Source organism: Phragmites australis, chromosome 15, assembly GCF_958298935.1.
Source record: "Phragmites australis chromosome 15, lpPhrAust1.1, whole genome shotgun sequence".
Taxonomy (NCBI): domain Eukaryota; kingdom Viridiplantae; phylum Streptophyta; class Magnoliopsida; order Poales; family Poaceae; genus Phragmites; species Phragmites australis.
This window is the reverse complement of record NC_084935.1, coordinates 8,313,415-8,327,299: the sequence shown is the minus strand read 5'-3', so window position 1 is coordinate 8,327,299 and position 13,885 is coordinate 8,313,415. Positions and strand designations below refer to the sequence as shown.

General features: G+C 43.9%; 1 protein-coding gene across 1 annotated transcript; it reads right to left on the bottom strand.

Annotated features, from left to right (window-relative positions):
* Nucleotides 1–1,027: 1,027 nt before the first annotated feature.
* Nucleotides 1,028–11,521, bottom strand: LOC133893007 (cysteine-rich receptor-like protein kinase 10). Its single transcript, XM_062333988.1, has 7 exons — nucleotides 10,387–11,521; nucleotides 3,000–3,137; nucleotides 2,786–2,913; nucleotides 2,340–2,547; nucleotides 2,016–2,253; nucleotides 1,767–1,917; nucleotides 1,028–1,648 (listed from the first exon to the last, which is right to left on the bottom strand). The coding sequence occupies exons 1-7, from the start codon at nucleotides 11,243–11,245 to the stop codon at nucleotides 1,376–1,378; spliced, it is 1,995 nt and encodes a 664-aa protein (XP_062189972.1). The 5' UTR covers nucleotides 11,246–11,521; the 3' UTR covers nucleotides 1,028–1,375.
* Nucleotides 11,522–13,885: the final 2,364 nt, after the last annotated feature.

Sequence of the window (13,885 nt, the reverse complement as noted above, 5' to 3'; positions counted from 1 at the left end):
GATGCTTATGATGATTTTGGATGTATCAAACCAAAACAAAATACGTTAACCAAAAGATCCAAAAAAATCAAAGATCGGAAGAAAAATGAAGAACGCAGATAAAAACTTACCAAACTTGATATTCATTATATGAATAAGTTCACAAGATGTATCTATATGAGATCCTTGAAAGATTTTCATGAAATCCTAAACCTAAATAAGTTCCCTATTTTTCTCGCTAAAAAGAAAAACCGACTAAAACCTCTCACAATCTCGGTTCTGTTCCTCTCCTTTTATTTTTGGCTGGCTCCAGTCCTCGTCCAACATGAACTCATTGCTCCCGTGGGCTTGGCACTTTGACTCAGTCACGCGCACTCACGGGCCACCTCTTGCGCGCCTTGGCCCATCTCCTCACGCACCCACGCTCGGTCGCCTGGGCCACGCCGGCAAGCCATCATGCCAGCCGTCTCTCGCTCCTACCTGTGGGCCGATGCGCTCAGTCGCGCCACGCACCCAGCGAACTGGGCCGAAGGGCATAAAGGATGAGCTAAAGACTCAAGCACAAATTCTGTTGCTAAACTTCTACCCATACTTAACAAAAAATTCCATCACTTTAACCTCCAAAAGGCGACATACAACCTTCAAGCACATCTTCTTTTTTATTTTCTTTATTCCAATGCACACATGCACTTTTGTGGCGGCATACAACCTTCAAGCACATCTTCTTTTTTATTTTCTTTATTCCAATGCACACATGCACTTTTGTGTCCATTAGAATAATCTTTTGGCGCCATACTCCAAGCTATCTATCTTTATATCATATATCCTACAACTTATGTGTACATCTTATAGTTTAATCCATATTTAAGTACAATATTCCTTAGCCCATGGTTACTCCCTGAATCTAGTCTCGCTCCATATCACCGACTATATCACCCTCATGACACATATACACATAAACAAAATTAACAAATAATTTTAAGCATAAGTTCTCTAAACTTAACTCACATCAATACACGCAACACTACTCATATAACTGTATTGCATATATCAAAATCACAAAAATATTAAACTGTAGACCAAAGAAAACAAACAGTGCACTAGAGTTGTTGGAGCCATGTCAGTCTTCATTAAACTGTAGTTGAAGAAGCTCACTCTAAAATTGAGATAATCCCTGAAGAAAACCATCCTGACCATTGTCGCGTACAATTTGGCGCTGGGCTTTTTCATACTTTCTGAAAGCTTACAGCAACAGGAATAATAGAAACTAATGGTGAGCACCAATTGCACTATGTGATGAATTGGAACGGTTGCTCTGAACTACTATACAACTAGAAACAAGCAGGAACGATATGCCGCAATCCAGAAACGGGCATGCCCTAGGTGTTAGCCTCCGCTACCCGGTGGTCGGATACGACGCGGTACTGTAAGAGTAACCTGAGCTTCCATCAACGAAAAATGTTGGTCTAGCAGCGGGAGGCAGAGAACTGGTAGCGTCACCGTTGAGCATCACCATGATATCTGACATTACAGGTCGGTCGACAGGGTTCTGTTGAAGGCACAACAGGCCGATGTTAACACATTTTAGCACCTCAGCTGCCGAGTAGTTTCTCCCCAAAGAATCGTCTACTATCTCTGCAATTGTTCCCTCGGCCCAGTGTTTCCATACCTGCCATCAGTCACATGTGTTCGGTATTAACAACAATATATCTAGTAATACTACTTGCTTAAGAAAATACGCAAGTACTACTACAGGAAGGATCGTGTGTTTGTTGGCAAGTACTCACGATGCTTATGATATCTTCATGTTGCTCAGCAAAGTACTGTCCGCTGTTTCTCTGGCCCGTTACAATCTCTATAACAAGAACGCCAAAACTGAACACGTCTGATTTCGTGGAGTATTGTCCACGCATCACGTACTCAGGAGACATGTAGCCACTGCAGCAAGAAGAATTGACAGCATGGTTAGCTAAGCTGGTGTTATGAGTACGAGAAAAAACTGAATGGTTAATTGTTGGACGGCCATGATTAATTACAATGTCCCAACAATGCGGTTCGTCACATCACGAGTCTGATCTTGCCCGAAGAGCCTGGCTAGGCCGAAGTCCCCAATCTTCGGGTTCATGTCTGCATCTAACAAAACATTGCTTGCTTTCATGTCACGGTGGACAATCTTCTTCTGAGAGTCTTCGTGAAGATACTGCAATCCTCGAGCAACTCCTTCTATTATGTTGAATCGTTTCCTCCAGTCTAGCTTTCTTTTTTCTTCAGGGTCTAATAGCAAATGAGAATTTCATGGTTATGGCAGATGCATAGATGTTAATAAAATGTATTTAGATTCTACGGCAAGGAAGTAGCACCGAAAAGAATGGTGTCGAGGCTTTTATTGGGCATGTACTCGTAGACGAGCAATCTCTCCCCCTCTTCTAAGCAAAAACCCTCCAGCCGGACAAGATTCTTGTGATGAAGTTTGGCCACCAGAACTAGCTCATTTCTTAGCTCTTCTAGCCCCTGATTCGAACCCTTTGATAGCCTCTTCACGGCTACTTCTTGCCCGGAAAGATCTCCCTGTATAAATTGATCTTCTGTGAAGTTAAATGGATAGAATATACTGCATGCTGAAATAGGCTTCACATACTATAATTCAGAACAATTGAGTACTAATTTCATGATTTCTATCTAAGTTTTATTTTTTTTAACATCCTTGATTTAAACCAGCTATCCCTGAGGTAACTCGAAATTTGAACATAAAAGCTTGTCGCAAACTTGCAAAGTAGCTATTTTCTTGAAAAGGTTATCATCATACCTTATAAACTGCACCGAATCCCCCCTCACCAAGTTTATTGCTTTCATCAAAGTTATTTGTTGCTACTTGTAGTGATGACAGAGATAACAAGGTTGACTTGATGTTTTCGAAGTCCTCAACTGTATGAGCTGGTAAATTTCCATCGATCCGATTTGTTAGTAATAAAGAACTGAAATTTTTTGTAGCTTCATCCCAAACTGTGCAGAGGACTTACTTCGGTGGGGAAGCTTTGTTCTTTGGTATCTTCTCTTGTTACGCTTATTCCACATATAAAGGATTATAGCAGCTACCACAGCAACAAACACAACCGGCAGTATAATTCCAAGAAGTTTGCCGGCTGAACTGTTTTTACCTGCAATTTTGATCCAAAAAAATTCAGTTCAATTATCTCCAGCACTCAATGTGTCAATTTTTTTTTTTTATCTTAGCTCATGTCTTTGATGGTGTTGCTCCATTTGACTTAGGTTTTGATTTTCACGGTACCATCCCCTCCTTTATTAAAAAGTGAAGAGTTTTTTTTTTCTAGAACGTGCACTGCACGTATCTGCCACAAGTTAATGACTGCTAACTGCCAACCTCAAAACCAGTTAGTCCTTAATCAGATATGCAGATCACTTCCATGATGATCAGATACTTTGTAGTAAGATGATTACCAACGAACCTTTCAACTTAGATCGAAACAATAATCAAGAGGTGGACAATTAGGAAACTTTTGCAGGACTAAAAGTTTAACCTAGACAATTGTCAAGACCTCTACGAGTACAAGCTCATCCATAGAAGGTCCATCCGACCAAGGCAAGACTAGAAGATCGAATAGAAGCCCGAGACCCAATCCAAGAATCACAGGCCCAGATTGGGTGGCCGATTGAGAGACGTCACTATTGTACTCCATTTGTTTTATAAAGCTGGCTGCGATTAAGAGAGGCATCGATGAGTTTGTAATCAAATACTCCAATCCTCTCAATACAATTCCTCCGTCTGCCTATCCTAATTTCGTTCTTCTTCTTACTGTCTCAATCCCGGAATCATTTCTGCTATTGGTCCCTAACACTTTAGCGGGACAAATAACTATTAACTTTGTTCTCTTTTACTTATTGTTTATGACATCAACACAGCCTTCAGTAAGCACGTTCGACTATTACATTTGACAACTAGCTCTTAGTAAAAATTGATAACAATTAGATGATGTTAAAGTATTTTTCATAACAAAATCATTACTATCATTTTTATATGTCAAATCCTAATAATTTTGTGTATATTAGTGGTCAAAGTTTTTAATATTTAACTGCACGTATTCTAGAATGATATCTATTTGAGAACGAAGATAGTCCACGATGTGAGAAATCCACACTGAATTCACTAAGATCTCATTTGGAAATGAAAGGATTGACCAGGATTAGGGCTGATCCCGCTCACGTGGGGGAGAAAACCACATGGTGGGCTAAAATTGTATTTGGCACCAACGTGGATTGGGATGTTTCCGGTCAAAACCCCGCCGAACTACGGGGGAAAATATAATCCCCAATCAAGGCCGGGAACGGAGCTCTCCGCTCGCCTCTTATAGTGTCACATCGCCCTCTCCGCTCGCCTCTCGTATCTGCTCACGTGCGCCACTTGCTTCCCAACTCCGGCTATGGCACCTACAGCTCCCCCACACAGGTGATGGCTTCTCCTCCTCCCACTCCCCTCTGCACCCCCTCCTCTTCCTCCTAGGGATTCCATCTCCAGGGATCTGTAGTTTTTCTCACGAATCCACCACCTGTAGTGTGAAATCGAGTCATCTGCTGAATTTGTCCACACCGTCCAACTCAGTATGCATGTCTTCACACCCTCGGTGGCTTTGCAATGCTAGATCTTGACGTCGGTGGCCAGGAGAGGTAAGCAGCACAGGCAGTTTGCTGCGTTCTTACCATGAGGAGTCTAAAATTTGTTTACTTTGTAATTTTTGGGGGTTTATATTGCTGCATTGTTTCTATTTGATCCGTCAGTGATGGGTCAAATTGGTGAAGCACTAGCATATGTCCGCTTTGAATGCCCCTCGGTATGCATTACTTGAATCGAAGCATTTTTATTTGTGTTAGTTCATGCTTTTAAATGCGTGTCAGGATTATATAAATAGTTCCACAAGATCACAGAACAATCTCGTATTGCTTCTACTTTTGTCATGAGTATGTTTCTGCTTTTGTCATGAAAAGACTTCTGTGGATATGGTATTGTTTCCGCTTCTATTAATACGATCAAATTTTTCACTGGTTGATGCTAGATGCAGCATCCTTTAGTTGCTCTGTATTCACATCTTCCCAGGAGGCCAGGAGGGATATATATACCCTGAAATCTCTATGCACAATATATCTTGCCTTCTATTTTTAACATCAACTTGGGGGGTCTTGTTCAATTTATTATACACCAGTTAAGTTTAGTTGTTTCTCAATTGTTTGTGCGTCATTTATTCACTATCTGAATTTTCTTGTGGTGTCAAAAAAAAAACTTAGTGTCCGTAGGTTCATATTCAAAGTGTAATCAGACCAGCTCAATATTTTCAACTTGTCTCTAACTGTTTGTAACTGATTCAATTGTCTACCTACTCAATTACAAACATAATCCCAGATCATTACACTAGTTAGGCTAGTTAGAGATAGGTCTTATGCTAATATTATCAACTATGCTTCACTAAATAATTTCTCAATGACATTTGTTAGCCTAGAGATATTAGAGGCTTTTGTTTGCTTATTGTTATGATCTCTGCATCGATGCATTGTGGAAGCTTGGCTATAGCAGTAGTAGTGATGATTTTGCCTTGTTATTATTTGGTGATTCACCTGTGTCAGTCTTCATCTCTGAATTTGATATAAATAAAAAAGTTGTTTTTCTCTACTATTTCAAAAATCTCTAATGAGTCTCACGTCCGCTGAATCCCATACCCACCTCCCCTCACCTTTTCATCCCATGGCCCCGACCATCCCGAATCCCCTCTCCTTCCCCTGTCCCCGTGTCGCCGCCATCCTTCCCCCACACAATTATCGTCCACCCACACCTCCTGCCCCCGCTCTGATCCCCCACCCCTAACCTTCCACGATCTGCATCAGGCTACTGAGGAGAGCACGTGGGAGACGAGCGCCATCCAACCCCTTCCAACACGCCACCCTCTCCCTGACCCCCTTCATTGTGCCGCCCTCTCCCTGAACCCCTCCACCGCGTCACCCTGGGCCACGTCCTCCCCGAGCAAGTCATGCACATGCTCCCCTGAAGCCGCGTCCTATTGGATGGAGAGTGACTGGCGATCCGCACCGTGCGTCCACCGAAACCCTGATGCTGCGCTCGTCACCATCAACGCCCTTCTCGCCGAGCGAGTCATGCATGTCCTTTCCCGAGCGATTTTTGCACGTGTTAGCGCGAAGCCGCGTCCGACTGGATCGCCCACGATCGACAATCTGCCCGTCACTATCGCTGTCGTCCTTGATCTACCCGAAGCCGCGTCCCATCGAGTCAGAGAACCGTGTCACCTTCGTGTCGTCTCCCCTATCGCGTGTCACCGCCGCAATCACTGGCGACCTCAATGTGTCTTCATGGGTGATGCGCTTGGCAAGCTGTGCATCCTCTCTCTCCTTGGCGACCCCATGGGCATCCTTGGTGAGCCAAGGTTCCCCATCGCACTGGGTCGCCGCAACTCCCTTTGGTGATACAGATGTCGACAACCGGTGAGCCTCGTGGTCCCTTGTGATGGTATGCGTTCGATTTGATGGTCCTTTTGTTTCGTGCTGCAATGGAGCACGGAAAGAGCAAGCCTTGTTGATCTAATTCCTTCCACTTTTGGGGGATAAATCCTTCCAATTGATTGATTTCGCGCTGCAATGGATGCATTGATGGATTCCGATGTATCAGTTTGTGGTTTTTCTTGTTAGTTTATGGCTGCTGTATTCTTCTTTTTACTCCAGTTAAGCTCTTGCATTGCAGCTGTGAACATTGGCCTCCTGTATTATGATACTTTCAACTCTTGCATGACGTTTTAGTGTTGGATGTCAGCATGCTGCTTTACTATTTCATTCCACCTTCAGGTTGCATCACATATTCATATTTAATATTTTCATGCATTAGCTGAAATCAGTGTTATTCCTGAAATGAGGGAAGAAGGAGGCATAGTTTGGGTCTCCCCTCACCTAACACAAATGTGCACCATCGTATCAACAACAAATTAAAGGGGACATGCATATGTTGTCCTCTGGCCTCCCATTGCGGCATTGCAGATATCAGTCGTCGTAGTTAGATTGGTTGCGGTTATGCATTGATTTTTATGACATGTGATTTCTCTAGTTGTTTCTTCAAAATTAAGCCATCACTATTTGCAAAGTATTCACATGTGATGGGTTACTTTTGGTCTTCCTTTATCAATTTTACATCTTTATGTTGAGAGAAATATTTCTTTACTATACTAATAGAACTTCGAGAGTAAAACAAGATGCTCCAACCTAGAGATTACTCATTTCTCCTATCTGCACTGTGATGGTATTGCTCCGTCCCGGTCGTGCACAAAAGAACATTGGTCAGTTTCAGAGGCCTTCGCCCTTACTGAGTACTGAATACTAATAGTGATTTTTTATGAACTTTTGTATACTGTGGATCTAATATGAAAATGAAGCTAGGATGCTTGGCATTCATTTGATGCATAGGGTCAATTAGGCATAGATGATTCTTTTTTTGTTGGCATAGGAACAAGAATTCAACAATTCAATCATAGTGGATCTTCGAAAACACGGACTTCACCTTTTGTTTTGAGATTTTGAGAAGAGTTGCCCCCAAAGCACTCTTTTTTTTTGAGTCGGGTGCAAAGGGAGGCTTAAACGTATCTTAATGCCTGAAAGTTGGATAGGCTTGCCTTGCATATTTTTTTACAGTAGCAGGATCAGAATAACTTACTCCTAAATGCAACTGTCTCGCATGCATTTTCTGATATTTTCATCTATTAGTGCTAGCCATACACGTACTACACTACTCCCAGTTTTGAACAGGGTCTCATTAATATGGTCTCACAAATTATGACTGATTTCAGTGATAAAGCTCTTATTCTTCTGATCAAGTTCTTATTCTTGCATATTGTTCTTATTGTTCTGACCTGTCATTGCCACTGAGTATTTCATGATCATGTTTGCATATCGTTCAGATTTTGAGGGGAAAAGGTCAAATTTAAATGATTGTCATCTTGTGCTTGGACCGTTAGATGAAAAAAAATAACCACTCATCTAACCTTACAACAGCAGAGCATGCTGTGACGAGATAACGATTTTGTTGCCATTGGCACTATCACTAACCACCTAAGAGGTGACCTGATTCTTCCATTTTGACTTTGTTGGCTTTTGTGAGTGCAAATCTAGTAGTAATATAGAATTTATTACCTTCTGCACATATGTTTAAAGAATATGCTAGAACAGTCTAGGACTGAATATTTCATTTGTTGTGAACAATGTGCTTTTGCTTCTTTGTGTCAATTTATATCAAGTTTTATGTCTTCATAGATTCAACTATTGTTGAAACATCCAATCCTAGACATCCTTGTTAATGCAATATATTATTTCCAATGAAATATTCGGTTAACTGCACTTTTCTCTCAATTTTGCGGGTAGAAAAAACCCAATGATTTGTGCGTGGATTAGTATTGGTGTTTGGATTCTGCGCATCATTCATGTGTTACCTCATCTTGATGCACATATTGGGATTAAGGGAATGGAGATTTGGAGCTCTTCCTTAGTTAGGATTTTTTTTTTTATGGTTTGGTTGGAGATGTTGCACAAGGTATGATATTAGGTTGGGCCATAACCTAGGATTTTGGTGTGTACATAACTAACTACACCTGAAATTTCATGTTTTGTATAGTTCTTTTAGTTCATGCAACAATGCATTTGAAATAGATCAGATAAAGCAACTGAGGCATTCGTGTCCCTAATGATGGTTTGATGATTAGCTGGACGAGGTCAAGTTTTGGGGAGATTGTGGTTAAGAGCGACTGCGGTCGTTGACTCGTTGGATGAACACACCTATTAATTTGTGACCAATCAATATCCTGATCTTTTTCTGAGCTTCCTAGATGAACTATTGTTATAGCTATCCTGGTGTTTTCGACTACAATGAAGAAAATTATCTTCTGTATGCAAAACTTATAATCTTACAAGGTTCTCCCTGGTGTTGTCATATTGAATATCTGATTCTATTTTTAGTAGCATAAGCTCTTATGACAATGACCGTGAGGCATTTGGCAGATCAAGTATGCATAAGAAGAGGAGCAGATCAAGAAAGGTACTGCCAGACTCCATTTGTTATGAACACATGTACAGGAGGCAATCCATGCCAATCCAAGCTTATTCAAGCATAGTCCAAATAACGCTTAGGAACCAAGGGATTAAACCACCTATGTGGGAGGGGCTCAACCTAATCCCCACTTGGTTTGTTTCTCCTATGGTGGCATTTGGATTTGGGGATATGGTTGCTGGGAATGGGATATGAGGGGAGGATAGGTTTAATCCAGTGTTTGTTTTCTGGGAAAGGGATACGAGGAGAGTTAGGGAATGGATAAGATGGACTTATATCTCACCTAGTCATACCCAGAGGAGGGGGTGGGTTAAGATTAGGAAATGGGACCTGAACCTCAGGCCGAGATGACCTCTCTTTGCTGGTCTCTCTTTGCTCACAAGTGACAGGCCGAGATAGAAGTAAGGGTATTTTTGTTCAATAAAATTCTTATCTTAATTCAAAATTTAACTTATCCATACGTGATGTAAATCTATAATCTTCATATCCCTTTCCCTAAACCACCACTTCATATCACATCTCATATCTATATCCTAAACCCACCATCTATCCAAACACCATCTATGGATTATTTTCCCAGGCAAATGAAACCATAGAGTTCCAGCGGCAGCCAGTACTCCCCGTGGCTACTTCCACCGTCATTCATCGTCGCTCGCCATCCCGCAGGCCGCAGCAACCGTGGACCCGTAGGCAACATAATTTTTTATTTTTATATATTGAAAATCAAAAAATTGCAAAACTAGGTGTTTGTTTAAAAAAATTTGCAAAAATAGGCTATTGTTGCCCATTGGAAAAATATTTTTTTAAGATATCACTCTTTCAACCGATGATATTAGCATAGTTTTACAATTTATTTCAAACGGATGGCTAACTTTTTGCAATTTTTTCATTTTCGAAATAAAAAAAGCTCCAGGCAACGAGTGGCTCGTCGCTCGTGTCTGTGTTGAGGTCTTATGTGGACCAGGCTAGTTAATTATTAATTGGGCCCGCGATGCCTCTGCTCTTTCTTCCTCGCGACGACGACCCCGAAGAGCATCCATGGACCATGGCTATGGCCGCCCGAGACAAGCAGGTATGCCTATAGTTACCCACGACCTTCCACGGCACTGCCCGGTGCTGGCGGACGCGGATTCTCTGCAGTAATGCAGAGAGGCTGACACAGGCCCGGTCCGCATGTGGGCGTCGGTGCATTACTGCAGAGTGCTGGCGCGTCCGGAAGCAAGTTATTCATGGTTTTTTCTCTCTCTTTTTTAGGGCAAACACATTTATCAAGTTAATCAAGCTGAAGAGAAAGAACTCACCTCCCATAGTGCCCGGTACAACAACCATAGAAGGCGCCGGCGCCGGCGCCGGAATGGCCGCCTCTCCGTTCATCTGCAGCTTCACCATCGGCGCGTCGGTGTAGAACTTCTTCCCCAGCTCGCACCTCAGGTTGCACCGCGAGCCGGCGATCCTCGCGCCCTCCCCGTTCAGCGGGAACGAACTCCCATTCCACCACCGGGCCACCAGGTCGTCGAGGCACCTTTGGCACAGCGCCGGCGATAGGTCCGCCGCGCACTGCGCCATGGACCAGATGTTTGGAATCTTCGGGTCGAGCCCCACCAGTTGCCCCGTCGCGAACAGCTTTCCCGACGTATCCACCGCATACCGCACGGTGGCGTTGAGGAGGCGCGTGACCGCGCTGTCGTAGGCCACGACGTCGACACCGGTGCTGATGTTGGTGCCGCTGATGAGGTACAACTCGCCGGAGTTTCTGGCGGAGGCGAGGAAGTCCGTGTCGGAGACGCGGACGTAGCACTGGTTGTAGCAGAGCGCCACGTCCCTGGTGCGGTTGCAGGCGCGCCGCACGTCCTGGCCGGCGCGGGTGCCGCAGTCGAAGCAGTCGGAGGAGCTGAGGTCCCCGCGGCAGAGCACGAGGCCGTAGACGGTGCCCGCGCCGGTCCCGGCGGAGCCGGAGGCAAAGAGCGAGGGTAAGGAGGAGGCGTTCGCGCGGAGTTCGGAGATGAGCTGCAGGAGGTTGCCCTCGTAGGCGCTGCCCGCGGTGTAGTTTCCGCTGCTGATGTCGCAGTTCGGCCACGGCTGGGCGGCGGCGAAGGGGAGCGCGAGAGCCGCCGCGAGGAGTGCTAGAACACTGACACGAATGACGACGCACCTGTGCATGGCGCGGGCGGACGGAGGAGCCACCGGTCACCGGAGGAAGAAGCTTATCTGGCGAAGGGTAGGGAAATGCTGTGCCTACTTGAGGCAGGGGCCAGGGCAACAAACATCAAGGTTGCAAGGATGCATGCATCGCGCTTCCAACGACATGAACTTGCCGACGCGTTTCCTTTGAAACACAATAATATGAAGAATTCAAAAGAAGACGAAAAGAGGGGGCACAAGTTGCAATGCCAGTTTCCCAGAAACCTGACCAGAGCAGCTGCATGTGTTTCAACTTGCTATCTAGTGGTATGTATTTTTTTTATCAACTCTTCAGTGGGGCGAGGCATCCACTGGATCGATTAAACCAATCCAGACCCGTCAGCATCGCCGGACACAGCGAGCCTTAACTTCTGATAAGGCAGCGGCGCCGCTGGTTTAGTTTATTCGGTCACAGACTGCAAGCTGCACAAAACTATAGTATTCACGTCAAACTATAGCGTTCGCGACCACATTTCAGAGAACAAGTGTGCTCGTATAGTATTCACGTCATTTCTATCTGTTCGTGTTCTACGTCAAACTATAGCGTTCGCGACCACATTTCACCTACCCACGAGGCCCGAGCTGCTGTTGCGTGCCGTGCTGCCTTCGGCTCAGCTGCCTTGACTAGGTCCGGGTGAGTCACGGCCTGGCGGGCGTCCACTGCTAGGGAAATACTAATCACCGTCGGTTCCTAATCTTTATCACTATCCATTATTAAACCGACGTCCTACGACTGACAAGCTGTAAGTTGTAAAATCAATAGTGATAATATTTTACTTTAGATTGATGATATGAATATATCATTATCAGTCTATATATAAACCGATAGTAATAAATTGTTATGAGTTCGTATCATTAACTGACGGTTAGTACTTTCTAAAATTAAGTTTTTTTAAAAACTAAAAATATATATTTTTTCTATCACTAGGCTAACCATAACCACAGCCACCCCCGACCTGGCCAACTGGGTTTGATGGGCCGAGCTGGTATGGGCACGCCTAGGCATGGCCCAATTAAGGCATGGCCATCAGACCTGGCTAACTAATCGGGTCGTGCCATGCCAGCCCACGTGCTAGAGGCTCGGCCCATGGCATGACCTGTGACAGATTATGTCATGTCAGGTCGGCCTGGGCACAGATGCGGCACGGCCGTACGGCGAGGCGGTAGCTAGTGTAGCGAAAATGATCCTATTAGATCATGATTGTAATTTTAGTGATTAATGATAACATAATCAATGAGACTAATATATTTATCAAGAATATATGTTAGTAGATCTCATTGATGCAATACATGAAGAAGTCATCAAAGTCGGAACAAATTTGATTGAATTAGAGAAGATCAAGAGAAAATGACCTCACTGGATGGTCTGACGCTGGATAAGTTTGTAGACGCCGGAGCTTTATGTCCAGATGTAGTTAACCTCACCGGATGGTTCGGTACTCAATGTGTAGTACACACCGGAGCATTTCTAGGAGGCTTACATCAGAGTATTTCCTGCAGAGGCATTTCCAGAGGTGAAGAATGAAGATCAAGGCACTGGATGGTCCGATGATCAATGTTGTGTGCACCAGAGACTTACGCCGGAGTATTTTATGCAAATAGAATTCAAGTATCTCGGTTGGCTTAAGATAACTCACCGGATAGTTAGGTGATGTATGTTGTGTACACCGAAGGTTTATACCAGAGTATTTACACAAAGAAGCATGAAGTGGCTCTGTCAGGCTCAAGACAACACGCCGGATGTCCGGCGATGAAGTTGAAGGTACACCAGAATATCCGGTGTTCATAGTAAAGTTGAGACATTAGAGCAACAACTAGTTGGCGGGTTTGAGACTATAAATACCCACCCACTCGGTCATTTGAAGGCCCTCTAGTCCAGAGAAGCTCATATACACTTGAAAAGACATCCAATCTATCAAAGTGCTAAAAATGTTTATCTAAGGTGATTAAGCACACTATAAGAAAGTGATTAGTGTTTATATGCCTAGAGAGAAGTGTTGCTAGGTGCTGCAATCTAGAGAGTGATCCAATCGTGTATCGAGAGGTACACTGACGCCTTAGAGCCTTGGTGACTCGCCGGTAACTTGCTGACCATCTGACTTGGTGTGTAGCGACAGCAAGAAGATTATGTGGAGACGCGGAGGCTCCTGTCTTTGTGACTAAGACTCTGAAGTGAAGACAACGTACAAGTGACTGGAAGAGAGTTTAGTGGTGAGACCTCGCCTTTGTGGCTTGGTGGCTCATCTTGCTTGAGGCCTTATCTTGGTGACTTGGTAGCTCTAGAGCCGTGACCAAAAGAGACTTGGCGACCGGGAGCATATACTTTGTGGAGCTCCAAAGTGGACTAGGGGTGGCTTGTGTGCTATCGATACCACAGGATAAAAATCCCTTGTGCTGACTTTGTCTCTCTACCTTATTTACGTTTTCGCATTTATATACTTGCAAGTTACCTTGTTAGAGTAAGTTGCAATTCTCTTGAGCAGTAGAGTAGATACACTAGATAATCTTAAAGCACATTTAGATAAAAATTAAGATAAATTTATCTTATGAATTTTTTAGAGCTATTAGTATCTAAGTGTCCTAATTCACCTCTCTCTTAGGACATTATTGTTCCTCACA